At 49.4% G+C, this 25,180-nt stretch overlaps 10 protein-coding genes across 15 annotated transcripts; 6 read left to right on the plus strand and 4 right to left on the minus strand.

The window, feature by feature from the left end:
- Nucleotides 1-757: 757 nt before the first annotated feature.
- On the plus strand, nucleotides 758-1,939 carry H257_07189 (hypothetical protein; the record flags this gene model as incomplete). The annotated part of the gene is made up of 3 exons (XM_009832630.1): nucleotides 758-938; nucleotides 1,378-1,729; nucleotides 1,780-1,939. The coding sequence occupies 3 exons, from the start codon at nucleotides 758-760 to the stop codon at nucleotides 1,937-1,939; spliced, it is 693 nt and encodes a 230-aa protein (XP_009830932.1).
- Nucleotides 1,940-4,615: 2,676 nt separating this feature from the next.
- H257_07190 (hypothetical protein) lies at nucleotides 4,616-5,622 on the minus strand (the record flags this gene model as incomplete). Its single annotated transcript, XM_009832631.1, has 5 exons — nucleotides 4,616-4,732; nucleotides 4,786-5,090; nucleotides 5,140-5,247; nucleotides 5,297-5,550; nucleotides 5,603-5,622. 5 exons carry the CDS (start codon nucleotides 5,620-5,622, stop codon nucleotides 4,616-4,618), a joined length of 804 nt encoding a protein of 267 aa, XP_009830933.1.
- Nucleotides 5,623-5,815: 193 nt separating this feature from the next.
- Nucleotides 5,816-6,717, plus strand: H257_07191 (hypothetical protein). Its single transcript, XM_009832632.1, has one exon. The coding sequence runs from the start codon at nucleotides 5,931-5,933 to the stop codon at nucleotides 6,390-6,392; it is 462 nt and encodes a 153-aa protein (XP_009830934.1). The 5' UTR covers nucleotides 5,816-5,930; the 3' UTR covers nucleotides 6,393-6,717.
- Nucleotides 6,718-6,790: 73 nt separating this feature from the next.
- H257_07192 (DNA-directed RNA polymerase I, II, and III subunit rpabc5) lies at nucleotides 6,791-7,437 on the plus strand. Its single transcript, XM_009832633.1, has 2 exons — nucleotides 6,791-7,029; nucleotides 7,105-7,437. Exons 1-2 carry the CDS (start codon nucleotides 6,834-6,836, stop codon nucleotides 7,128-7,130), a joined length of 222 nt encoding a protein of 73 aa, XP_009830935.1. The 5' UTR covers nucleotides 6,791-6,833; the 3' UTR covers nucleotides 7,131-7,437.
- Nucleotides 7,438-7,468: 31 nt separating this feature from the next.
- Nucleotides 7,469-11,425, minus strand: H257_07193. Of its 2 annotated transcripts, XM_009832634.1 has the most exons (6): nucleotides 10,811-11,425; nucleotides 10,559-10,767; nucleotides 9,919-10,110; nucleotides 8,743-9,568; nucleotides 8,318-8,372; nucleotides 7,469-8,036 (listed from the first exon to the last, which is right to left on the minus strand). In XM_009832634.1, exons 1-6 carry the CDS (start codon nucleotides 11,406-11,408, stop codon nucleotides 7,496-7,498), a joined length of 2,421 nt encoding a protein of 806 aa, XP_009830936.1. In that variant the 5' UTR covers nucleotides 11,409-11,425; the 3' UTR covers nucleotides 7,469-7,495. The 2 variants fall into 2 exon arrangements, with proteins under 2 accessions (XP_009830936.1, XP_009830937.1); XM_009832635.1 differs by lacking the exon at nucleotides 7,469-8,036 and having other exon boundaries at nucleotides 8,228-8,372.
- Nucleotides 11,426-11,512: 87 nt separating this feature from the next.
- On the plus strand, nucleotides 11,513-13,570 carry H257_07194 (hypothetical protein; the record flags this gene model as incomplete). The annotated part of the gene is made up of 5 exons (XM_009832636.1): nucleotides 11,513-11,549; nucleotides 11,606-12,028; nucleotides 12,098-12,360; nucleotides 12,795-13,340; nucleotides 13,451-13,570. The coding sequence occupies 5 exons, from the start codon at nucleotides 11,513-11,515 to the stop codon at nucleotides 13,502-13,504; spliced, it is 1,323 nt and encodes a 440-aa protein (XP_009830938.1). The 3' UTR covers nucleotides 13,505-13,570.
- A 902-nt stretch (nucleotides 13,571-14,472) lies between these two features.
- On the plus strand, nucleotides 14,473-15,252 carry H257_07195 (hypothetical protein; the record flags this gene model as incomplete). The annotated part of the gene is made up of 2 exons (XM_009832637.1): nucleotides 14,473-14,974; nucleotides 15,200-15,252. 2 exons carry the CDS (start codon nucleotides 14,473-14,475, stop codon nucleotides 15,250-15,252), a joined length of 555 nt encoding a protein of 184 aa, XP_009830939.1.
- Nucleotides 15,253-15,796: 544 nt separating this feature from the next.
- H257_07196 (hypothetical protein) lies at nucleotides 15,797-18,087 on the plus strand. The gene is made up of 2 exons (XM_009832638.1): nucleotides 15,797-17,083; nucleotides 17,677-18,087. Exons 1-2 carry the CDS (start codon nucleotides 15,806-15,808, stop codon nucleotides 18,031-18,033), a joined length of 1,635 nt encoding a protein of 544 aa, XP_009830940.1. The 5' UTR covers nucleotides 15,797-15,805; the 3' UTR covers nucleotides 18,034-18,087.
- Nucleotides 18,088-18,614: 527 nt separating this feature from the next.
- On the minus strand, nucleotides 18,615-21,366 carry H257_07197 (hypothetical protein). Of its 4 annotated transcripts, none has more exons than XM_009832639.1 (3): nucleotides 20,175-21,366; nucleotides 19,793-20,067; nucleotides 18,615-19,219 (listed from the first exon to the last, which is right to left on the minus strand). In XM_009832639.1, the coding sequence occupies exons 1-3, from the start codon at nucleotides 21,309-21,311 to the stop codon at nucleotides 18,754-18,756; spliced, it is 1,878 nt and encodes a 625-aa protein (XP_009830941.1). In that variant the 5' UTR covers nucleotides 21,312-21,366; the 3' UTR covers nucleotides 18,615-18,753. The 4 variants fall into 4 exon arrangements, with proteins under 4 accessions (XP_009830941.1, XP_009830943.1, XP_009830942.1 ...); XM_009832640.1 differs by having other exon boundaries at nucleotides 18,638-19,219; nucleotides 19,850-20,067; nucleotides 20,175-21,364; XM_009832641.1 differs by having other exon boundaries at nucleotides 19,793-21,366.
- A 143-nt stretch (nucleotides 21,367-21,509) lies between these two features.
- On the minus strand, nucleotides 21,510-24,443 carry H257_07198. 2 transcript variants are annotated; one of them, XM_009832643.1, is made up of 6 exons: nucleotides 24,011-24,443; nucleotides 23,375-23,479; nucleotides 22,688-23,015; nucleotides 22,087-22,166; nucleotides 21,842-22,025; nucleotides 21,510-21,780 (listed from the first exon to the last, which is right to left on the minus strand). In XM_009832643.1, the coding sequence occupies exons 1-6, from the start codon at nucleotides 24,368-24,370 to the stop codon at nucleotides 21,641-21,643; spliced, it is 1,197 nt and encodes a 398-aa protein (XP_009830945.1). In that variant the 5' UTR covers nucleotides 24,371-24,443; the 3' UTR covers nucleotides 21,510-21,640. The 2 variants fall into 2 exon arrangements, with proteins under 2 accessions (XP_009830945.1, XP_009830946.1); XM_009832644.1 differs by having other exon boundaries at nucleotides 21,842-22,036.
- Between the last annotated feature and the right edge of the window lie 737 nt (nucleotides 24,444-25,180).

Here is a 25,180-nt window from a genome sequence, read left to right on the forward strand (position 1 = left end):
GGTGGGTGGCACCAAGTTTGTGGCACGAGACAAGAGGCAGCGTTGGTGCCACGTGAGGTCATTGTCGTCGAGATATTCGAGACGCAACCGCATGCGACACGAGTGCCCAGTTGAGGGGGACGGTGACATGTATGCATGCCAAAGTCGCATTTATTGGATTGACGGGTTCTATGTTTCATAATATGTATGCCGCCTCATCCCAGCCAGGGACTACACTGCTGTAGCTCGCAGGTCGTGTGACATCTGTAGTCATTTCACAACGCATTGACCCCTTGCAAGCTTAGCGTTAGCATTTTTCAGAGCGAATGAGCCACAAAAATGAATAACGTTAGGAAATCAGCGTAAACCAATAGACTGCACCAGTAGCGCAGTGCAAATGATTCGCCAAAGAAACAACTTCTCTCCGCTTACTTGCGTGGCCTACGATTTCGCAAAACCGTTCGCTACTTGACCCGTTATATGAGTTATTGTATGGTCATGAAGTTTGGTAAATGCGAAAATGTAGGCCAGCTGTCCTACGTCTCTCTTGATTGTTGTATATCTGGCCTACAAAATCTGATGAATGTGAAATTTATCGTGTTCGGCGAAAAATGTACTATTTAAGGAAATTAAAATAGGTGTAATTTGTTTTGACACAAGTAGTATTTACAACTTTCTAGAAATACCACCCGCGCATTTTGCCGCCAAAACTATGGCTCACTTCACCCCTCACAGACTTTTATCAATCCATCACTTTGCAATCTGCATTAACTCCATCATGGCACCCATCAACACCAACAACGTGCTCATCCGCCTGCAAGAACAGTCCGTCCGTGAATGTTCGTTCCTTGAAGCTTCCTTTGTCGACTACGTCGAGGTAGCTCGACTGAACGAAGAACGGGTCGACGACGTCGCCAACCCCATCTTGGAGAAGTTTGTCAACGACCTTGGACCAGAGGGTATCCGTACTCTGACAAACTTTACCGTATCCGAGTTCGAAACACTCTGGTCCATGGTCGCCGTTCTTCAACTAGCCCCAAGGATAGCCTATTCATGGCCTTGACCGTGATGAAGCATTTCAGCACTTGGGACAAACACGCTACTGACTTTGGCTTCAAAGCACCGACATTTGAAAAACTCATCATGCGAGTTGTCATGGTTGGTACATTACTTTGAGCTTGCCTGACCACATCGTAAACCATTGAGCCGCTACTCTCGGAACAGCTGATCGTTTGCCCGACGATGACCTCCTTGACTGCGGCAGGCAGGCGGTTTTCGAACTTCCCGTATGCCCTATACGCTGTTGACGTGAAGTTCCAACCTTCCTTGCGGCCAACTGGACGGTTCGCGGAACAGAAGCACTATTTTAGTGGTAAGCATCACCTGTATGGTTACAAGATCGAGGCGGCGGTCTCACCGGATGGGCGCTGTGTTGCAATGTCCGACGCACATCCTGGGTGCACGATCTTACGATCCTGCATACACGCCGTGATCTGCACACGACCAACTTGACCAAGTCCGCCTGCGAAGCTGCTTTGCCTGACCATGGTGAGCTGTTAGCTAAGTACATGGCGACATGGGCTTGCCTCGTGGACATGGGGTACATTGGTGTTGACCATACGCTGCGTGGAATCCATCCGAAGCGCCGCCCGCAGAATGGGACCTTGGACGCCGCTGACGTAGAGCGCAACCGCCGGTTGTCGTCCGACCGTGTGGTTGTCGAGAACTTCTTCGGCCGCGTGTGCTCCTTGTGGAAGGTATCCTACGCCACGTTCACATGGGGTGAGAAGATCTATCGAGCATTCAACGCACTACATTTGCGTTGACCAACTTTCACCTCTCGTTGATGCCCGCGCGCACTGAAGACGAAGACTACTATGCATTGGTCATGGCACGCTACCAAGGGATGGCGAACGAACGCAAGCGAAAGCGTGCCGAGTCTCAGCCCGCTATCGCATGAATCGCCAGAATCGTATTGCCATGGACAGATCTGTTCGCTACATGATCGTTCGGTGATTTAGTTTGAATTGTTCAGACCTTGTACAGTTTCCAAAAGAGCGAGTAACTAATCAGTATGTCAGTCTTTTCGTATTTTTCTGTGTTAAAAGTAAATTTGTTTGCATAAATTCAGTTATATTGTGTATTTGGTACAGTCCGCGACATTCATTTAAAACATTTCGTTTTTTACGGATAACTTCTCCAAAAACGCTCGGATTAAGCTCAATTAGCACCCAAATATCGGCCTTGATTGGCCCGATCTAATGGTCAGGCTAAAAGGACGAAATTTGACCGAGTAATCGCGGGAAAACTGATGTTGGGGTGCGACAGTCACTTATGAACACAACTTTGAACTCGTCAAAAATGTACAAAGAATTAATTGTTAGACAACATAAAGAACGCTAGTACTTCGTCTTTCCACCTTTGGCAGCAACCACTTGCAAACATCGCTTTGGCTTGGACTTAATCAACTTTTTCAAGTATCGGCGGTCAATAGAGTCCCAGGCAGCAGAAATTGCGCTTTGATGCTCGGAAACGCTTTGATACTGCTTTCCATTGGGGTAGACCTTGCGCGCCAGCCACCCCCAAACGTTTTCGATTGGATTGAGGTCGGGCGAAAGGGCTGGGTGGTTAAAAAGTGTCACCGACTGCTACGCTAGAAAAGCCTTGGTGCTTGCAGCCGTGTGAATGCTTGCGCCATCTTGCATGAAGGTGAACGAGGGGCCATAGTGCTGGTGCCCAAACGGAAAGAGATAGTTGCCGAGTGTGTCTTGGTAGGCATCGGCATTCTAGCGTCCTTCCAAGAATGCCAACTGGATGCAACCGTGGCCGGAAAATCCACCCCACACCATGACACTGGCACCACCAGAGTTCTGCGTAAAGTACGTGTCCTTCTCGCGACGTAGGTCGTGTCAGTAGTATTGGAATCCATCTGGTCCGTCCAAGTTGAATTTTTTCTCATCGGACCAAATGATCCGGCTCCACTTGGGCGGCTTCAGGACATTGCTGGTCGCGTACTCCATTCTGGCTACCTTGTGACGGGGAAGTAGGCACGGGGAATGCTTTCGCTTCACATACTTGAGGTGCTGGCACTTCTGGAGGATGCGTTGATAGGTGCGAACACTCAGATCAACCGAAATCGCCGCCTTGAGCATGCGGGACGAGCATCCTGTCTTGGATGCCTGGTTCAAAAGTCGACGACGAAGTCTATCATTCAAAACCTTAGACACACTACCCTTGCTACGAGTTCCATAGGCCTTTGGATCACGCATGTAGCTATAGATGACCCCGCACGACCGTCCAAGCCTCTCGGTAATCGCCTTGACGGTCAAACCTTCGCCGCGGAGTGGATCGACGAATGCCCTCTCCCGGGCAGACAAGGATGGTCCCTTGGACATGTTGTCGGCTACGATGGTCAAGCAAAGGTTGTTGGAAGTGATTACACGTCGGTTAGATATGTCGGCGTACCTGTGGGTGTCGCTCGAAAGTGAAAGTGACGAGTTCAAAGTTGTGTTCATAAGTGACTGTCGCAACCCAAAATCAGTTTTCTCGCGATTACTCGGTCAAATTTCGTCCTTTTGGCCTGACCATTAGATCGGGTCAATCAAGGTCGATATTTTGGTGCTAATTTGAGCTTAATCCGAGCGTTTTTGGCGAAGTTTTCCGTAAAAAACGAAATGTTTTAAATGAATGTCGGGGACTGTAGCTGCCGCCAAATTGTAAGCTGAGTGAATACTTTTGATGTGGATTGGAACTTTTTCAGTTATATTGTGTAATAGTCACCAACTGGTTTAACTGTAAAGACTTAATCTGTAACGTTACATTTGCTGTGATTTGCCAAAAAAAGAATAATTAAGACCAATCAAAATGTTCCACGGTACCGAACTCATGTCTTCTGGGCATTCAATTTTATTATTTTAGTGGCGGCATGTTCCTCTACATACAAAGTCCCCTATACACACGGTACTACTCTCCGCGAATTTTGCTGTCCAGCACTGTATTGCACAACGCATCAGGCTATATACTGGTTGTACATTGTAGTCGAGAGTGCGCGGACCAAGCACACAATAGCGTCTCTCAGCGTGGTATAACTCGTCCGTAGTCATAGAAACTCCCACAGCAAGTCTACCTCAACGTCGCCTACCGCGAGGCATTCATTCGACTCGAACCTCCTTCCTAGCTTCTCATTTGTTGTAAAGCGTGAAACTCGAATTTCGAAAGGAATACGGATCAATTGAAGATGACGAAGCGGCGTTTATTTCACTTCAAATCAAATTTCGAAAGAAATACGGTTTATACAACTTCGAATCAATTAGGGTACGTCTGGTAACATTTCAAAAAGAATATTCCATTTTCTCGCAAAATGGGATTAACCAAAATGTCATTTTCAAAATGGAGGTAAAAGGTCCATTTTGTAATGTGGCGTTTTGGACCTCTTCAACGAGTAAATCCCACGTGGAATTATTGGATTTGGGTTAAACCTCTGCAAGCAAGACATCGTTCAATTTTGATCAGATTTATGGCGCTTTGGGCCTGAATATTGCAATATTTCCGGTTACCAGACGAACCCTTAAACATGTTGGTGGTGGTGGTGGTGTATCTTAGTTTCTACAAAACTATGTAGGAGAGGCGACGAGTCTTATCCTGGGTGGTGTTGAAGGTCCAGGTCCAGGTAGTCGTAAAATGTGGCTTTTTCGCTCGGGGAGAGGGGGCGTCGGGTTGCGTGGGTACCGAAGTCGCGGCAGTCATCCGGGGCCTGTTTGGAAAGGAAGTCGGCAGCCTGGTTGAATTCGCGCAGTGGAGTGATACAGCAAGGGTTCGTGCCTGAATGTAGAAGTCGCGGAGCCCGGGGTGGCGGACACGATGTAGGCCACGCATGTGGTTCATTAGGAGGTTGCTATCCCCATTGACTTGGACATGAGTGAGGCGCATTGTAGCTGCCAGGGTGAGGGCTCGTACGAGGCCGTCGTATTCTGCGATGTTATTTGTCGTGGCGGTGGAGAGATAATGGGCGTCATACTCGCTGAGGAGTGGTGCGTGGAGGGACATTGCGATCGCTCCTGATCCTCCACATTCGGTGTCCATACGAGCCGCGCCGTCGAACAGGACGAAACCTGGATTGGAGGTGGGTAATGTAGTATGTAGAGGGTGGGGGCGAGGGACGAGGTATTGCTTGTCGGCATTGCTTGACAAGGGCCTCATACACGGACGCACGGAGCGTATGGCGGCGGTGAGCGTGGTACGTAGCTAAGGCTTGAAAGTGGGACATGGCTAGCGCCGGGAGGAGTGCAGGCCGCGAGGGCGGGGCAAGAGGGTCAACGTGGAGTGCGGCGCATCGCTCCGTCCAAGGACGCGGAGTCCAAGGGATCGAAGGAGAAGCCACCCTTGGTGGCAATGTTGTCGAATGACGTACCGGTCCACTGGGGTGCTTGGAGCATCCAGGAAGCGGGTCGGGATTGTTCGGTCGATTGGAGGGGGCCAATGTAGTCAATTCGTCTGGCGGTGGGGTCGCCGTAGCGTATGAGTAGCAGCGTGGACCAGAGTGCCTGCGCTCGAGGGCACAACCAGAAGGCGCTAAAATCGGCCCGGTGGAAAATTTCTTCGCATTCGACTTGCCCAAACGGACTGAATGGAGACCTTTTCCATAAATAGATATTATACAAATAGATAATCGATCGAATGGAAGTCTAGAATATATATATATATACAATATATTTGCCATCTTGTCGGTGTAGACTTTTCTAACGTGCAATAAAGCTAACATGCCGTGCAGTATCCTGTAAGTTCCTTCCTGCTTGGGGACTTTATGTTTTATTTCTCTGTTGTTTCAAACGTTTATGGGGAAACGAACAAAGTAATATTTTTGATTGATCTGTATGTAAACATTAGTTAGTAGTTGCCAGTCAATGGCTTCTTAGAGTTGGTCCACGACGGAGTAGCCTGCGTGCTTGGCAATGCACGTGTACGCGTACGCGACGGGCACGACGGAACTCAAGACGGCGGCAATCCAAATGTACACGGAGGTGGACTTGTCGATATGGACAAGCCCCAATATGACAGTGGCGATGGCAACGGTGTACGTCGTTAAACCGAGGTGGCCGTGCCACTTGAGGCTTCGCTGGCCTTGGAACTGCAGCAACTTGAGCTTTTTGTGCCCAGACCCAATCTGCACCAGTACCAACACGATCACGAGAGTGCCGCACCATGAGTGCCAGCCGTGCGGGACGACGCTCTTGCCGAGGGACACGCGATGGACGAGGATGCCAACGAGACCGACGAGTGTGCACGTTCCCGCGGCGTGGTTCATGACCTTGTGGATGTTGCGCTGGATGCGCTGGTTCGGGGATCGGACGTTGAGGTGGAGCGTATCGAAGGGACGGTACACCAACATGGCCTCCGATGCAAACCCAACATAGGCCAGGGTCATGAAGAACGCGTGCACGAAGAAGAAACTGAAGCCCTTCCGCACAAGGACCCCGACGACGACGACCAGTGCGGCAGTGTAGCACCACAGCGTGAGCGGCGTTGTGTTCTCCCACACTTCTCGCCAAATGCCCTTGGACGTGTACGAGTGGTGGTGCGGCGAGACGGGTACTCCCATGCCATCGTCGTCGCCGCTAGAGATGCCCATCGTGGAGCGGTCGTCTAGGTCTTCCGTCTCGGAATCCTTTTTGTCCTTGGGCAGATGCCCCCGCGCCGTGGGCACTTCGACGTCCATGCGGCAGGCGTCGGAGAAGAAAATCCGGATAATAAGGCTCCCGTGATGCGATCATATCCGGATAACCCACCACCATGGGATTGGGTGGTTTGGTCTGGTTGTTCCATTTTGCCATTGAAATAAATCGCGAAGGCGCAAGATGATCGTGCCGGTGCGCTGCTTCACGTGCGGGAAGGTCCTCGCCAACAAGTGGGAGACGTACCTGAGTCTCCTCCGCGCAGATTACACAGAAGGCGACGCGCTGGATGAGTTGTCCCTCAAGCGATACTGCTGCCGGCGTATGCTCTTGACCCACGTCGACCTCATCGAAAAGCTGTTGCATTACAACACCGGAGGTATGAGAATGCTTCGATCATGTTGTGGTGTACATGATGCAGCATGAATGTCGACTCATCATCGTGTGGTTGTAGCGATCGAACGTGGCGGCGACGATTAGACCACCCCACCGTAACGTGTAGTCGAGTGTTTGCACCCCAACTGGATCCTCGAGACCCGCCATTAAACTTAAATACATCCCCCACGAGCCCTACCATCCACGTGGCGGCACTCGCTTCTTCGCACCAAGGTGTCCCTCCTTCTTTGTCCACGTGCCACCTTCCGCTGCATCCACCATCCCCATGACCCAGTCCCGAGCCTTGCATCTTCACACACAAGCCTTCTCATTACATCCGTCGCACGTATTCATACTTGTACGATATTCCAATGATAACTACACCGAAGGCTATGGCCATCGTTGGTCTGCATACCATACACCATAAAAACCGACAACCCGTCCATGTACTGGCATGTATTATGCGTCCACTACAGGAACATCATCTTCTCGACGTAGTCGTCGCCCTTGCCCACCCGTCGCACCAACCCCAGGTATTGCATCGCCGCGACCCCTCGTAGGAACCGCGCATGCACCGCCTTCTTCTTTGTCTTTTTGGAGTTGCACCGAGCGGTAAAGTCATCGAGCCACTCGGCCACATTGATCCACATACCCGCCGTGTGTCTATAAAAGTCGTGGAGGACATGCATGTCGCGGCCCCATGATGCTCTGTTGGCACCCGACTCGAATGCTTCCGCCATGGCAGTTTCCTTGTGAGAGGACAAGTGCCGCTCCAGCACTGCCACGTCATCAAATGAACACGCGCGGCCGACGGGGGACGCGTCCGGAACCAGCCACGGCAGCATCCGGACACTCAGCAGCGACCACACGTCTCGCCGCACCTCGGGCACCATCTGCGCCGTTTCAGCCGACTCGGCCGTCTCCTGCACGAACGCCAGCACGTCCACCATGTCGTGGATCGCACTCGCCACGTCCGCTAGCGCCGGCGCGTCGCATCCATCCATGTCGAATCTAGAAAAGTACGTAGTAGTAGGTAGTATAAATAGGTAGTAGTACTGTTTGCATCAATGCAAGCAATTAAGTACTAACTATGTACACTGTAGTTCACACAAACGTATGCAGGTAGTAGGTACTTGTTGACCAATTTAGGTACTACTCCTTCAATGCGACCAATTCGGTACTGCTTGACACGAATGTAGGTAGGTAGGTACTGTAGTAGGTACTTGTTCAAGAATGTTGGTAGCAATTAGGTACTACTTTTCACATGAATGTATGTGCGATATGGTGCGTACCTTGCGACACATTGACGCCATTCCAACACCAACGAATGTAACGCCCGTACCCCCACTACATACAACAATATGTCAAACTGGTTGTTACCACTGGATGGATATATTTCCATAGACTTCGACATATATATATTTATAAAGTCAATATATATATATATATTATATATTTGTATCACGGGACGGGAGAAGAGTCATAGCTTGATATTAACGTGTACCATTTTTTCCAATAGATAACGGGTAATATTCTACATGATCCATCCTTCACGTATATATATATGTATATATATTGGTTCGTCGAAACAATAAATATATATATCTGCCAAAACAACTTACAACTACATTCTCCATGCAAACAAGATGTGTGTAAACAACTACTCCGGAGTACTACTAGTAGTAGTTCGTGGTTAGTACTAGTAGTATGTACTTACCATGATGTAGGAAGAACGACTGCATGTGCTGCGCCACAATTGACCCCATCAAGTGGCCGTCCAGCGCCAGCGCCACCGCCGCGACGTCCAAACTGGCCCACTCCGGCTCAAATGTCGTGCACATGTGCCACGTCATGTCGACGCATGTCCACATGCACTGCCACAGCAGCCTCCTCTGGCGCACCCGCTCCACTGCATCCTCCACCACAGACTCCACACATTCGTTCTCAGCATTCAATCCCCCGTTGATCTCGGCCGCGAGTGCCGCCGATTCCGACAGATTTAACGACTGGACGTAGGCTCTGACGGTGGCGGGAAGTCGGGCGGCGTCGGCAGCATCCGGGGGCAGCGGGAACAGCGCGAGGACGCGGTGGAGGTCTAGGCTCGACGCCATCGACGGGTCTGAAGGGTTTGGGGTCGCATGGTGGTACAAGATCAACTTGAGCGCGGCAAGGAACGCTTGGATCGAGTGTGTTTGGGTAAAGGTCGAGTGTAAGTACGTAAACACAGCGCCTGACAGTGTCACAGGAAACGACGCCAGCACCAGCGTCTGGCAAATGTCAGCAAAGCTCTTAAACGAGTCTTCCAGTACGAACGGAACCACCGACACCATCGACGCCACCGCGGGGGACATGCGACGGTACGCCGGCGAAAACTGAGAGCTCAACCCAAGCACCAACCCAATGCGAAGCGGTGGCAGCGAAGACGTCGAGTGGTCGCGCCACATGTGCAAAAAGTCGGCAAACATGCGGTCGTCCATGGATTCGTACTGGTCTACGATCACCAGCACGGATGGCACGCACAGCGGCGGCGGTACTGTACCGATCTAAGGAAATGCAAAGTCAGGTGCATTGCCTGCACATGAATAGAAGCATACTACAAATATCTAGGTTTTCTCTACATCTATATATTTGAAATGTAGCCGTTGTAGCCCTACTACTGCTACTACTATCGTAGCCTCATATATAGATAGCCTTGAATAGCCAAACGTAGCCTACAAAATTGGGCCAGCTAGCTAGCGTGCCCATCCATAGTATTGAGCGTAGATTGACCGTTACCAAGTTGAAGTTTGTGATAGATAGGCACTGAGTGTGCACACCATATTTGGCTACGATACCCAAGTATGTAGCCAAGGTCGGGTACAATCGCGAGAATGAAATGCATTGTGATTTGTACCTCGTCTTCAGCGCCACTTCGTTGGTCGGTGGCATGGGCGGTGGCTATCGTGCGCAGGAGTCGGCGCAGTTGGCTTCGTTTCGTGTCGACGGCTTCGAGCTTGAGCTCATGCTCTACCACACTCAGGTACTGCCGCACAAGCCACTGGTGGAGCTCCAGTAGCTTGCGTTCTGTGGCTGTGTCAGGCCCTACCTGTTCCACCATAGTTTTTTACTTGGAAGCCAGTATATTAGTGAAATGTCATTCAGGTAAAAATAATAATGATAATAAACATATTTTAAATATATATATATATATTTTCTTCATGGTAGCCAGACATGTTATTAATATATATATATGCACAAAGCAACATCCGTGCGACACAACAATGCACTCTACATTACTATTGCCAAGTCGATTCGAAAGAAGGAGCAAAAACAGACAATCGATCGACCAATCAAAACACAGAACACGAATCAAGTAGCCAATCAAATCATCGCTTCGACCAATTCCACATCGAATTCGTGGATGACTGAAAATAGTGTGCAGGGCGACAGGTCTTACACACACAAATTTCAGTATACAAAACATATCGATCCATATATTTGGCAAATCAGCCCAAAAGTCCATATTTTATGGCTGGATCGGCAATATCATATACCAATTTGCGCAGGTACTGGATGCGGTCGGTCGAATCGGCCAGCAGGCGGTCCATGCACGCACACGCCGCGTCAAAATTGGCGCGGCAGTCCGCGATGGACGCTTCCGCGGCGCTTTGCAGCTCCATGTGCAGCATCTCGGCTTGGATGGTCACGTCGTCGGAGTGATGCATCACGGGGGCCACGATGTCGTGAACTTGGCGCAGGATGGCTAAAGAGTGGATGAGAGAGATGGAGAGATTAGGAAGAAGAACCTGCGACGGTGTCCCATTTGATGACAGGGACGTCTGCACCATGTCGCACTCGCGGTGGAAGCCGGTACGATCGCCGCGACGTCAGCTGCTTTTCCTGGCGCTGCATCTCGATCTGGAGCCACTGGCCCTCCAACACCCGGTTCGCAGCTTCGGCAAACACCATGCTCGCCACGTACTCGAGCATCTGTCGTCCGTTCGTAAACTGGCGCTGGACACCCACGACGAACGGAAACCGGTGCTTGAGTCGCCGGGTCAACGGATCCGTCCACAGCCCACTGGAGGCGGCACCGGCGTCGGTGCCTGCGATCACGGCGGCCACGGGAAAGGGCTGGAGAGGCAGTAGGTGTGGGTTCGTGGATGAGCTCGAACGTTCAACGAACGAGTCGAGTACTTGGTCGAAGCATGCGTGGTTCGCTTTCTGCAGCACCGAGTTCACCGCGGCCTGCGTCGTGTCGAACGCGCATTGGAACGCAAAGTTCGTCAAGGAAGGTGACGATGCAGCTGATGTTGCTACGGACGCTTGCTTCCTCTTCTTGGAGGACGATGACCCGGCCGGATGCCATGTCATGCCAGTGCTCAAGTCGACGTGGTCCATCATCGCCACGACGATCTCAAATCGATTGCGATAATGTCACTGACCAATCAGAGCGTGGACATTGTCGAGGATTTCCGGTTAATTTATCCGGAGTATTTTTCAAGAAAATGGCAATCACATCGCGAGTCGGCGCAATCCTCGTGGGTACACCAATCGAACCGGCGGTCATGCCAGATGATGAAAGAATGCACCATGCGTAGGAGTGCTTCTGGTCGTATACGTCGGCCCCGCTGTCTATTTGGCCATAGTTCGGACGGGACTCTTTGTGGCATGCGTTGGCGCCATTGCCGCAATAACCAACCCGTCGGACGCATCCTTTGCCGTCTGGCTTGCCGCAAGCCACAATCAGAATACCGCCGCAAGCGCTGGATCGGCTTTGTCCGTACTGACATGGATGCGCTCCGCCATTGCATCGTGGTCGTTGTTGTCGGAGGAAGATGCCGCGTCGTGGGTTCGGCACAACATGGTCGTCTTCACGTTGGTTCATGTTCCTGCCGTCGAGCGCCATGCTGTTGGATGCTTTGGACTGTGGATATGGTGCGACACATCGTACCCGCTTTCGTGGTTGACAAGGCGCTACGGACCCACCATTGTCGCCCTCACCCAAGGGGGCACCCGTTCTGGTCATCTTTTCACGCTGTGAATTCGATTTCTTCCCTTTGGCTAAACCTCACTTCCATTTCTCTTTGTAGGCCTTCACGTGAATCATGCTGCTGCTTCCTCCACTCTCCCAGTCGTAGCCCATCCAGCACAATATGTGGCCAAGGCCAGGACCTTTCTAGCGCAATGCGACCACGCCGCTGCCGCGGACGCCTACTTGGAGGCTGCTGCCGCTGTCACAACAACGAGCCAATCACTGCATTACCGCCTGGATGCCGCGCGATGTCTGGCTAGCAGTGTCGACAAGCACAAGTCCATGGGTCGAGTGGAAAGGCTCTTCCGGATGGCCAGCGAGGTATGTACTTATGTACGTTATCAAAATAGTCATCTACTGGCGACAGCACTTGCATGCGTTTGAAAATGACTATGAATGACTTTTCAACCTGATAACGTTACTAGTATAAGACATCGAATACTAATTTATATGATCCGTATTATTCAAGTAGTATATATATATACTGCGTGAAATGCACAATATATATACATATATATTTGGACTTGTGGGCCATGTCGCCAAATAGCCTTCGAATCAATTTAACCTTGTATATACTATACAATACAACGAGTAGTATATATATATCGGGTTGTTTTGCCCAATGGGGCCAAATCAAACGTTTGGATTGGCAGAAATTCGACAGGGCAGCGTATTTGATTGGCTTAGGCGGTTCTTTAATCCATTCTCTTTCACACATTCGACATAGAAAATGACATTATTGCCTTCAAATATAGGAATTCGCCTCGAATGGGTACTTTGACGAGGCAGGGCAGTGCCTGTTGGAACTGGCCGACGCTTTCAACCACCAACGACCGACTGACGATCATATGGCCGACGGGTGGCTAAGCCGGCAGTCGGCGCTGTACATCGAAGCAATGGCAGTGTTCGATGCCGGGGACGTCGGCGCGGCGGCGGCGGCGGCAGGCATGGCGGCCGCCGCAGTGTATGCCACGCAAGCCATGAAGATGCCACGAGATGCAGAAACGAGGACCCGCTGGCTGGCGACGGCGTCCGCCCAGTACCATGCCGTGGGGGTGCGCTACCACCCGAGTAAGCTGTCCAAGCAGGCGTCCATGTTGAGCATCTGCTGCTTTGTCGACGACATGGAGCGGGCAAGGCGGGCGTTCTGCAGCTACGCGGAATCTGCGACATCGTTCGACGCACCCGATTGGCTGCTCCACGGACTCTTCGAAGCATATGAACAGTGGAACCCACTCGTGTTGGATGCCGCCGTCGCCGCGTACGATGCATCGGACTTTGCTCCCATGGTGGTGTGGCAGGTATACTATATATATATATATATATACGGATAGCATAAAAAGTATTAGCTCATGAACGGAATAAAGTGTATATATGTTGCTTTTGGTGCTGAATGATGTGTTTTGTGTAGAAGCAAGCGTTGGGGCAGTGGAAGGCCAAGTTGGTGGCTGGAGATCTCACTTAACATGCACAAAAACTATACTAACGTTACATACTATTAATAATAGTACACAAATATTATTAGTATTACTACTACACTTTTTTTCTATTGAGTTGGGACTTTTTTCAACGTTGTTGGCTTGGCGCTCATTCGAAAGGGCGGTGTGTCCATTCATTTGGCCTTGTGGCCAATAGAATTGACACGTCGTGCCGCAATACCCTTTGAAATGTACCATGCTACCAATGGAAAAGGCTCCACTACCCAACAATGTGCCAAGTACCATTTCGAATCTGCCGTGCTTGAAGTTGAGTTGGAACGAATATAATATTATATTATCACATACGCGACGGCATGAAACAAGCAGATAAAATCATCGAAACTTGCAGCAAACAGCTACATGTCGACGTCCATGTCTTCCATTCGGTCCGCACGACCGTAGAAGTACTCCAGACGAGGGGATGCGCTTGTATTTCTTGCGTGGCTATGAACATGGCTAGTGTATCGTGAGCGACGACGTCGTACTGGTGTCTGTGGTGCAGCGTTCTCCATTGTTGCACGGAATGCGATTTTGAAAAGTGAAAAAAATGGGCGCGAAGATCGCCCAACTGCAACCTTCTAGAATATTCGATCCAACTCCACTTCAAGCACGGCAGATTCGAAATGGTACTTGGCACATTGTTGGGTAGTGGAGCCATTTCCATTGGTAGCATGGTACATTTCAAAGGGTGTTGCGGCACTAAGTGTCAATTCTATTGGCCACAAGGCCAAATGAATGGACACATCGCCCTTTCGAATGAGCGCCAAGCCAACAACGTTGAAAAAAGTCCCAACTCAATAGAAAAAAGGTGTAGTACTTCGAAGTACATATTATAACGTTATTAATATTAATAGTAGGTTTTGTGTCGGATAATACGTGTGATATGCCATAATCCGGATAAAAACCCGGAGGGAGTGTATCCGGAAGGGCGCAACACGTTGGATTACACCGTTCCATGAATGTGGCATTGGTCCGTGCCGTATGCCGGCCCGTCCGCGTCAACCCGACCGAGAGCCTCGGCGTCTGCGGTGGACACTGGCATGAGATCGACGGTGCGGAGAAGGCCACGTGCCTCGCGTTCAACCCATGGGGCACGCTGCTCAGTGTCGGCGAGAAGGAGGGGTTGGTGATCCTGTGGGATTTTTCGTCGATCCCCAACATCATCCGCGAACTCGGTCCGAAGACGGTGTCGTCGTCCATTCCCGATATCAAGCAAGCGACATCGTGTGCATGGTCACCGGACGGACGCATCCTTGCCGTCGCGTGCGAGCTCAAAGCCGCGTCGGGATCAGCTCGGAAAGGCACGTTGTTGCTGTGGGAAGTGGCGACGTCGACGCTCATCGCGGCCGTGGCATGCGATTCCGTGGCGACCCACGTCGTATTCCCTCCGCTGTCCATCCAGTCCCCTCTTTGGACTTTTTTCAACGTTGTTGGCTTGGCGCTCATTCGAAAGGGCGGTGTGTCCATTCATTTGGCCTTGTGGCCAATAGAATTGACACGTCGTGCCGCAATACCCTTTGAAATGTACCATGCTACCAATGGAAAAAGCTCCACTACCCAACAATGTGCCAAGTACCATTTCGAATCTGCCGTGCTTGAAGTTGAGTTGGAACGAATATAATATTATATTATCACATACGCGACGGCATGAAAAAAGCAGATAAAATCATCGAAACTTGCAGCAAACAGCTACATGTCGACGTCCATGTCTTCCATTCGGTCCGCACGACCGTAGAAGTACTCCAGACGAGGGGATGCGCTTGTATTTCTTGCGTGGCTATGAACATGGCTAGTGTATCGTGAGCGACGACGTCGTACTGGTGTCTGTGGTGCAGCGTTCTCCATTGTTGCACGGAATGCGATTTTGAAAAGTGAAAAAAATGGGCGCGAAGATCGCCCAACTGCAACCTTCTAGAATATTCGATCCAACTCCACTTCAAGCACGGCAGATTCGAAATGGTACTTGGCACATTGTTGGGTAGTGGAGCCATTTCCATTGGTAGTATGGTACATTTCAAAGGGTGTTGCGGCACTAAGTGTCAATTCTATTGGCCACAAGGCCAAATGAATGGACACATCGCCCTTTCGAATGAGCGCCAAGCCAACAACGTTGAAAAAAGTCCCAACTCAATAGAAAAAAGGTGTAGTACTTCGAAGTACATATTATAACGTTATTAATATTAATAGTAGGTTTTGTGTCGGATAATACGTGTGATATGCCATAATCCGGATAAAAACCCGGAGGGAGTGTATCCGGAAGGGCGCAACACGTTGGATTACACCGTTCCATGAATGTGGCATTGGTCCGTGCCGTATGCCGGCCCGTCCGCGTCAACCCGACCGAGAGCCTCGGCGTCTGCGGTGGACACTGGCATGAGATCGACGGTGCGGAGAAGGCCACGTGCCTCGCGTTCAACCCATGGGGCACGCTGCTCAGTGTCGGCGAGAAGGAGGGGTTGGTGATCCTGTGGGATTTTTCGTCGATCCCCAACATCATCCGCGAACTCGGTCCGAAGACGGTGTCGTCGTCCATTCCCGATATCAAGCAAGCGACATCGTGTGCATGGTCACCGGACGGACGCATCCTTGCCGTCGCGTGCGAGCTCAAAGCCGCGTCGGGATCAGCTCGGAAAGGCACGTTGTTGCTGTGGGAAGTGGCGACGTCGACGCTCATCGCGGCCGTGGCATGCGATTCCGTGGCGACCCACGTCGTATTCCCTCCGCTGTCCATCCAGTCCCCTCCTTCCTCGGGTGATGAATCCCAAGAAACAATGTCATCCGTGTTGTTGTCCTGTGCGAGCGGAGACCTCCAGACGATCTCGTGGCGCACGGCGGCTCGGACAACCGACGACTCCCCATCGACGTTGCATTACATCGACCCGTCCAAGGCACCGTCCCTGCACTTCCACACGTGTACCATCGACACGGTGTCTATCTTCGCGGCCGTGGGGTCTGGCGAGTCGCCGGCCGCCGCCCCGTCCACGGCCGCTTCCGCGCGCAACACAGCGCCGGTCGTGATGGCCAAGTTTGGCGCCGACGTCATCTTCGTCGCGTCTATGAAAGGTGGCATTGCGATGCTCAACCCCCACACATACGCGGTCATCGGCGGCCTCTCGTCCGTCGTCCTTTCCAGCGCGGACCTGTACGTGGACGCCACGAGTCTCTTGGTGCCGTCCACCAAGGGCGTGCATGAAGTGCACCTTCTTCCGCATGCGCCGTGGATGGAGGAAGGCCGCGTGTACACGGCCGGCGCCGCGGTGCGCGCGCCATGGATCATGGCCAGCAAGAGCCCCGACTTGCAGTTTGTGCTCGGGATTCCGCAACCCCGGGGACTCTTTGTCGGGGAAAAAGGTATGTTTATGTGGCCGTGTCGTCGGCCGTCCAGTGAAGAAGGAGATCAAGAAGAAGACTGCAGCAACAATAACGCGCATGACATGTATCATGACCACCGCTTTGCTGGAGAGATGGTGGCCGTGGCGTGGCACCCCACGCGCGAGAGCCTCACGGTCGTGTCGTCCGCTGGCTCGGTGCATGTGTTGGAAGTGCAATATGAATCGCCGTGGCCGGTACAAGACAAACATATGTTTTGAGAAAAAATATTTTTTTCGTAGAAATATTTTTTGTGGAAATATTTTTTTTTACATTTGAGTTTTGCTTTTTTGTTTCAACCCACACACACCATCGTCGTGACCGGTACGATTTTTATATTTTATATTTTTTTGGTGGGCATTTCCTTTGATACTATTTTTTTTTCGTCGTCGTCACACCTAGCATGGTTTGTTGGAGGTGGAAAATGAAACTTTGAAGTATGGTCGATTTGATACAAATGTGGGGAGGGGGTGCAATCGAATCGACGAAACCGATCCACAATCGATCTGATTGGTTGAATTTCATTGAGAAGGTTTTGATTGGCTAATAATTTTGAGGTAGCCAATCAAATCGATTTAAATTCCAACGAAATTTCACTCGAAAGCACAATATTATTTTGCGTATTTTTAATTTTTTGTTATTCGGGGAGTATGTTTTCGTCTTGACGTTGTTTTCTTCGTGGGCATTGTGGGTAGTGTATATATCTATATATCTATATAGATATATAACCATGCGTGGAAAGGAATTACGGATATTATTTTTTGTGGGTTTGATATATTTGTTTCTGTAGGGTGCTATGTACCCGCCGGGGTTTGTCCTGATCAACGACAACGTCGTGTACGAAGAACCAGAGGATGAGTTTGACCTTGTCGAGCCGCGCCCCGCCGCCCGCCAAGACGATCCGGCCGTGGCGGTGGACGTGATCTCGATCGATGATGATCAACATGGTGATGGAAGGATGACGTGGCTCAAGTACCTGCCGGCGTCTCCGCTCACGACGTGGAACCACGAAGCGCCGGCATTTGAAGATGACGACGTGTCGAGTATCTTTAGCTGCATGAAGGCCCGCCCGCCGTCCGTCTCGGCATCGGCGGCGGCACCCGCGGCCCCTTCCAAATCCAAAAAACGAAAATCTGGCGGCAGATAACACACATATAGAATCCTACTACAGTACTACTGGTATAAAGTTGTTTGGATTGCAAGGGGTGGTCGTGTACTCACAACCTGCTGGCTATCGAAATCAAAACGTATTCCATCAGTAGTACAGTACCTACCTATGTCGTACAAGAAGAATTGTTTAGTAATTTTACTATATATATTTCTCAATTTACAAGAGATATATATTATTTGTTAATTGCGGGTATTTCATTAGGGATAGTGGTGACTTTTCTATAAGAATAAAGATTTTTAGTGACGTTTCTATAATAATAATGATTTTGGAGGTACAAGGTCATGCCTGGCGTGTCTTCGTATTGTCATTCTTTTACCCAAAATGTGGACTACTTTTGTGCGGATTCTTTGCCAAATCGGTTAGATCGATTCTTTGACTTTTGTAGGTCGTCCAGTATCACACTAATTGAAGTCACACCCGATGTTGAAGTGGTCGAAAGTGGAAAATTTGATATTGGCCACTTGATTCGTGTTGTGGTTTTTGATTGGTCGATCATCGATTGTCTGCCGACTTGGTGCTCCAATTTCTAATCGACTTACAAACAATATGAGCCTCGACACAGAAATAAATACTAACTTCACTGGAAGTTCATGCTATACTGTATTACTAGTAATAGCATGATTGTGTTGCACAGTAAGGAAGGTCACGCATATATGGCTTCATAGTATCAACGTTCATATATGGCGGTAGGAATACTCAAACGTCCACGAGTTGTCGGTCCCGTGCAGGCAGCTTGAGCTTGACCCTGGAGCGAGAGTTCATGGTCGGCAGGGTCTTGGGGGTGGACGGCGAGTTGGTGAGAAGCGGCGGCGGCTCCACCTTGGACGACCTGCGGGTGTGGAACGTCTGGGACGGCACGAGCAGCCCCAGGGCTCGGTCCATCCGTCGCATGGCCTTGTGGATGGAGCCGGCGCCGTCGGCGTCGTTGAGCTCGAGCTGGAGCCCCGACTCGTCCAGCATGATGTCGCGCTCCGAGGCGATGATGCGGCGGTGGAGAAAGACGTTCCGCGCAGACGTCTGCCGGCGCGTGGGGGCGGTCGAGTGGTCGTCCAGCAAGTCGGCGTGCGCCGTGTGCTGGCACACGAGCGAGTCGCTCATGTGCCCGGGAAGGCCACACCGCGGGCACGGGATTGGTCCTTTGCGCTGCATGCCTGGCGTCAACCTAGAGGATATATATATATGAGGGGGGTTCGGATTTATACCTTGTCACACATCCACACACACACTATATATATATATATATATATGTACATATATCTTTTCCTTCGAAGTACACACATCCACACACACACTATATATATATATATATCTTTTACTTCGAAGTAATAGTAGTTTTTAACAAAACTGTAAAAACGGATAAGAGGATCGTCTAGGTAGGGTCAATCAAAGCAACTATACAATTAAATAGTACTACTATTATTAGTACTAACGCTACATGTAGTATTATTGTCAAGGCGATGAGTGAAAAAGAAAATTTATTAAATGTTATAACAAATATAAATAATAATAATAAAGATATAATAATTGCTTTAAATAATATTAATTATTTTTTACTTTATTATTACATGAAAATGGTTCTAATAATCCTTTGGGTGGTGCGCTATCAATCGAATGAGCAGAAGAACATCATATTGGCAGAAAAATCAAAGATCAACCAATGAATACCCAGAACAGTCCAAATTTCGGGTAAATGGACAATATGCGTATATAAATAAATATATATATATATATATACCTATAATCGATCCGTTTGTTGTAATGGTTCAAGGCTGTGAACCGTCTAAGCTGGTACCAGTTGCGCTGCCTCGTAAAGTACTCGACGAACACGGTGAGTATGGGCATGCCGGTCTTGACGACTGCAAACAAGGCGTACGTGGGCAAAATGTACACGGCGGCGTCCGCGGTGGCCACGCAATAGTTTAGAAACCCCGAGTGGTTCAGACACACCTCTGCCAGACCAGAGCAGTCGAACGCTTTGAGAATCTGCAGCTCCACGCGCCGCGTAACGACCTACAAGTCGACCAATGACAATTCAGACATGACACACATGTGTAGTAGTATGACGTGGCAGTCCCCCCTCGAGCCATTATTAGGTAGTGGTAGGAGGTGGGATGGACCTCGCTTTCGCCGTCGGTGGTCACGACCACGTCCTCGACAGTGTACACTCGGAGCTCGCCGGCAAGGACAAAGTAAATCGACGGCGGCTGGCCTGCCGTGTACAGGTATTCGTCCTTGGTCACTTGGAGCGGTGTCACATGCGATGCCAAAAACTCAATCGATGCCTGGGGCAGCGAGTGCAAGAGGAATGTTTGCGCGAGAAACGCAGCGGCGAGTCGGCTCGACGACATGGCGGGTGCGGCGTCCATCGGTGATGGCGATCGAAAGCTCGTGGATATCGACGTCTTGTCCTGGGGGTAGGTCGGAAGGACCAAGAGATGCGTGGGGTGCAGCGTCGACACGCCGATGCGGTTGCGCTCGACACAGCCGTCCGCGCGCAGCGAAATGTAATGGAATGGGAATTGAAAGTAGATGGATTCAAGGCCAAAGAGGTCGCCAGGGTGCAGCGTGCGCCACGTAAGGTCGTCAACGTCGTGTGACGTGGCGGGTTTCTGTCGAAGGGATGATGTGTTTGAACTCGTGCAAGTGGTGAGATTGAACCGATGGCGTCGAATCATCTCTGTGCACTGCCCTGTCATGACAATGAACACGGAGCCAGTGGGCGTCTCGTCTTGCCGGACGACAAAGTCGGCGGCGCCGCGCGACACGACCGTCACAGAATAGAGCAGGTTGCGAAAGAACTGCGGGTTCCCGTGGCTCAGCGCCATCAGAGTCAGGTACGCGGCGTTATATGTCTGCAGCAGCCAGTCCTGAAGGTCTTCGTTCTCGGCCACACTGCGCGTGCGCGACATGAGGAGCCGGAAAAAGTGATGCTGGGTCGCGGCGGCCGCCGAGCGCCTATCGTCGTCGTCGTCGTTGTCGTCGCTGCCAAGAAAGAGTCCGTGTGTCTCGAGGGGATTGGCATGCCGCATCATCCCATCACCTTGAGATGCAGACGTATGGGTGAACAGCGCATGCCCCGACGGATGCTGCGGAGATTGACTGTGCTGATGATGGGACAGATGCTTTTTGGACTTGGGACTGAGCGAGCGCTGCGACGTGAGGTGTGGCGGGGTCGGCGTCGCCAAGAGTGCATGCGTGGCCAGATTCAGCGACGCCGACGGACCGATGACTCTCGCGCGGCCACTCCGCCGCATGAGGAACCAAGTGCCCTCGCTAAAAATGTGCTACAGCTGGATGCACGAAACTGTCCAAGTGAAAAATATGTACTATAATAGTATTACTACGTAGTATTAATCTATGAAATACTATTAATAGTACATGACATACGGTATGGTAGTTACTTCGAAGTAAGATATACAACTTTACAGTATTATTAATAATACTAACGTTTCCTGTAAAGAGTCAACACGTTTACTAGTATTACTTCGAAGTACTATGTAGTCACTGTGTGCTTGGCTTTTGAATCCAATTAGTGTAGGACGAGAATAGGCTTCAAATAGTGTAGAATTTTCTTGGGATCAAATCACAACATTTGCACAGAGTGCAATGCGTGGCCAAGTTGCTGCCACGGCGCGACGTGCCGCGGGCCGAGGGCGGCTGGCGGGTGGTCGGCGCCGCGGACGAGGAACGTCTTGGTGTTGCGCCAATACTTCTTGATGTCGTCTGCGTCATACCCCAGCATGAGACCCCATCACTCTCTCGTCATGGAAGGCGACTTGCGTACCGTGGAGAACCGCGTGGTGGGCGACAAGGCCCATCATGAGCTTCACTAGGTGGCCACACGCGTGCGCGTTGAGTTCCACAGACGCCGCGAGTGCGTTGATCAGGTCCAAGAGGATTTCGCTGTGGAGATTTACGATATGGTCGTCGTGGGTCTGCAAGAGGTCGTGCACGTGCGCTAGGATTTCCTACTCGGTCGCTATAAGTCTATAAGTCTACTCTTGTCGCTGTGTGTACTAATAATAGTACCTGGACGACTGATGCGAGCATGTCAGAGAGGGAAAGTGGGAGGTTGGCGCATCCTCCAAATATGACATCGTTCGCAGGAACTAGAGAAGCATGTTATGTCGAGATATATAGACTCGAACGAGGCCACACACACAACGAGACGATGATCGTACAAACTAATATATATATATTTGTATACTACACGGATGGGACAATATGAAGTATGCTCACTCATATAAAGCAAATTAATAATAATATTCTTGAATTTGATGTGTTTTGAAGTGCAACGGTAGGTCAAACGAGATAGGATTTCGGAACGGAGTAGTATATATATATATTCATAACAGTAGGCGAACTATCCCACCCATGTCGAAATATCTATCGAGATTTGAAACACTTGATATATAAAACGATAAACAAATATCCCGATTTCGAGTCATCATATATATATATATAGTATCGAAGCGACGTATTGTCGTTCTCCGTGCAACGTCAAGTCCACATAAGACCACATAAGTCCAATAAAACCAGGTCAATTTAAATTCGAGTCAAACTCGGCCTACTTTGCACTCTTTGTATCAATCCAAGAACCAATACATATATAGATATATCACGTACGTACCGTAACCTATCGCATACGGCAGATCCTGATCGGGCACCCACGCAGCGAGGAAGGTCACAACGTGCACCAGCATGCGCGCGCGGTTACCCAGCGCCGACTGCCACGGGAACTTTGAAATGGCGCTGCGAAATCCATGGACAAAGTAGAGCGGGTCGGACGGAGAGGGGACCACCACGAGCAGCGAGAGGAGGTCAGTCATGGCGTGCATCGCGTCTTGCTCGTACGCGGCGGGGGACTCCGAGTCGGAGGATGGCAACTCGGCCATGAGCACAATCGAAGCTTTCACAAACTCATCCATTTGGGGTAGACACTGACTCGCCAACGCAATCTACAATATATATATGGAGGCATGCGATCTTCATACTTAAACAAAGATTGAATAGTGATCGAATGTTGATTTTCCTACATGTACGTATATAATATATATATATATATATATATATATATATATATATATATATATCAGTCCAACGCACCAAGAAATACCCAGTCTACATCACACTCGAACCCTCCATCCTGATTGAAAAGTAAATAACAAATTTCATGCTATACATATATATTATATATATATACCAACCCAACCAATATCCAATGCACAATAATAAATATTGTATCATCGACTCGATACACTTTTGTATATATATGTCCTCATGGATATATATATATATATATAACCAGGTAGGTTACCTTGGCGCACAACGTCATGAGTTTGAGCTTTTCAATGGCGTCGACTAGGGACGGGATCGTGATATGGCAGTACGCCAAACATCCTTTTACAAACGACCGCCGCGTCTATCCATATACAAACATATATATATATCATGTTATTCCCATTTGAAAAAAATTAGTATATTAAAATATATATAAGCTCCACCTAAAATCATACTTGTACCAGCTAATGTAGCTATATATATTGTGTGTTCTACTCTCTGGCGATTGGTTGAATCAACCGCCGAACATTCGCCGGACCTTCGAAATTTCATATAAAACTAAGTTGAAGAGGTATCTTTGAGACTGCAATGCATGAATCAATATTTTAGCCGATCATATTCCAACCTTTATTCTTTGCAGCCAATCATACTCGTTTGCTCGATGAATTGGCGATTTCATCAATCCCCCAAAACAGGCAAATTTGACTGAAAAGCACAATATATATATATATATATAAACACACTCCCCACACAACCATCCAATATCTTTCAATCGACACACACATATATATATCGATACGAGTCCACCAGCCAGCCCAATGTCGTCTGTCTAAATCTAGGTAGCTACACCCCCATGACTCTGTACCATCCTACACTAGACGTACGTACGTACGTGGCAGTTGACGAGCACACTGAGCCACAGCACGCGACGTACAAGACACGCCAGCACCGCGTCCAGCTTGTAAAACAGCCGGCGGCACTCGACGTACATTTGGAGGAGCGCGTCGGCGTCGCTCTTGTGCATGTCCAAGCTGGTCACGAACGTACAGATGGCCTGGGACGCGTCGGCCACGTCGAGGGGACTGCTGAGGCAGTCGAGGGCGTCGTGGACGCGGGTGCACATGGTCACCAGAGTGTGCACGATGGTCGCATGGGGTCCGTCCACGGCCAGCCGCAGACCCGAGTCATTGCCCCTCACGAACGCGTTCAAGAGTCGCTTGCTCAGTGTGATGTTGGTCGAGTGTTGAAACATGCCCAGTAACGTCTACTCAAATATATATATATATACGTGCAATAGGTAGATATATAGATACGAGTGCGACCGGGAACACAAAGTGTTATACCATTTGTCCCCAAATGGGATCGAAAACGAGAAAACAACACGATCCAACAATATATATATATATATATATATATATATATATATGGGAGGGGGGGTGATGAAATATTGAAACGATCCAAGTTGGTGGAAACACCAAGAAACATACTAGTCGAGCATCTAGTTGGTTAATCGACGTGGCATGAATATCCTAGGTATATATTATATATATATATAATTTATATATATTTATATATATATATGAAATACAATGGCACGAACGTCTGGTAGATCCAACAAGGTGAGTGTTGGACATGAAAACAACACACAGCTACTCATGCTCCAAGAACGCCGTTATATATATACGACAACATGAAATTACCTATATATATATATATAGGCATGAAATTCTATAAAGCACAACATTATATATTTATAATATATATTATATATATATATGTACAGGCATGCAAATATACAACCATCCCAACGAACAAACGCGTGTCTGCAATCCAGTCACATAACTAACAATAACACCTCGAGTAATAACGATTCGTATAAAACTCGACCAATATATCCATATACAAGTCGTAAAAAATTTACTATAAAACTCGACCAATCGACCAATCCATATACAAGTCGTAATAAATTTACTATAAAACTCGACCAATCGACCAATCCATATACAAGTCGTAATAAATTTACTATAAAACTCGACCAATCGACCAATCCATATACAAGTCG

The sequence above is a fragment of the Aphanomyces astaci genome (assembly GCF_000520075.1).
Source record: "Aphanomyces astaci strain APO3 unplaced genomic scaffold supercont1.14, whole genome shotgun sequence".
NCBI classification, from domain to species: Eukaryota; Oomycota; class Saprolegniomycetes; order Saprolegniales; family Verrucalvaceae; genus Aphanomyces; species Aphanomyces astaci.

Bases quoted from the DNA above. Each gene is read 5' to 3' on its own strand.
- H257_07191 (XM_009832632.1), top strand. From the start codon at position 5,931: ATGCACGTGTACGCGTACGCGACGGGCACGACGGAACTCAAGACGGCG.
- H257_07193 (XM_009832634.1), bottom strand. From the start codon at position 11,408: ATGATGGACCACGTCGACTTGAGCACTGGCATGACATGGCATCCGGCC. The intron at 10,768-10,810 runs GTTCTTCTTCCT...TCCACTCTTTAG, and splicing joins CAAATGGGACACCGTCGCAG to CCATCCTGCGCCAAGTTCAC. The intron at 8,373-8,742 runs GTAAGTACATAC...TGTTGTATGTAG, and splicing joins GTCGTTCTTCCTACATCATG to TGGGGGTACGGGCGTTACAT.
- H257_07196 (XM_009832638.1), top strand. From the start codon at position 15,806: ATGAATGTGGCATTGGTCCGTGCCGTATGCCGGCCCGTCCGCGTCAAC. The intron at 17,084-17,676 runs GTACAAGACAAA...TTGTTTCTGTAG, and splicing joins AATATGAATCGCCGTGGCCG to GGTGCTATGTACCCGCCGGG.
- H257_07197 (XM_009832639.1), bottom strand. From the start codon at position 21,311: ATGCGGCGGAGTGGCCGCGCGAGAGTCATCGGTCCGTCGGCGTCGCTG. The intron at 20,068-20,174 runs GTCCATCCCACC...GTCGACTTGTAG, and splicing joins CCACCGACGGCGAAAGCGAG to GTCGTTACGCGGCGCGTGGA. The intron at 19,220-19,792 runs GTATATATATAT...TATATCCTCTAG, and splicing joins AACAAACGGATCGATTATAG to GTTGACGCCAGGCATGCAGC.
- H257_07198 (XM_009832643.1), bottom strand. From the start codon at position 24,370: ATGTTTCAACACTCGACCAACATCACACTGAGCAAGCGACTCTTGAAC. The intron at 23,480-24,010 runs GTACGTACGTAC...GTATATGGATAG, and splicing joins GTGTGCTCGTCAACTGCCAC to ACGCGGCGGTCGTTTGTAAA. The intron at 22,167-22,687 runs GTACGTACGTGA...ATGCTTCTCTAG, and splicing joins GCCGTATGCGATAGGTTACG to TTCCTGCGAACGATGTCATA.
- H257_07192 (XM_009832633.1), top strand. From the start codon at position 6,834: ATGATCGTGCCGGTGCGCTGCTTCACGTGCGGGAAGGTCCTCGCCAAC. The intron at 7,030-7,104 runs GTATGAGAATGC...GTGTGGTTGTAG, and splicing joins GTTGCATTACAACACCGGAG to CGATCGAACGTGGCGGCGAC.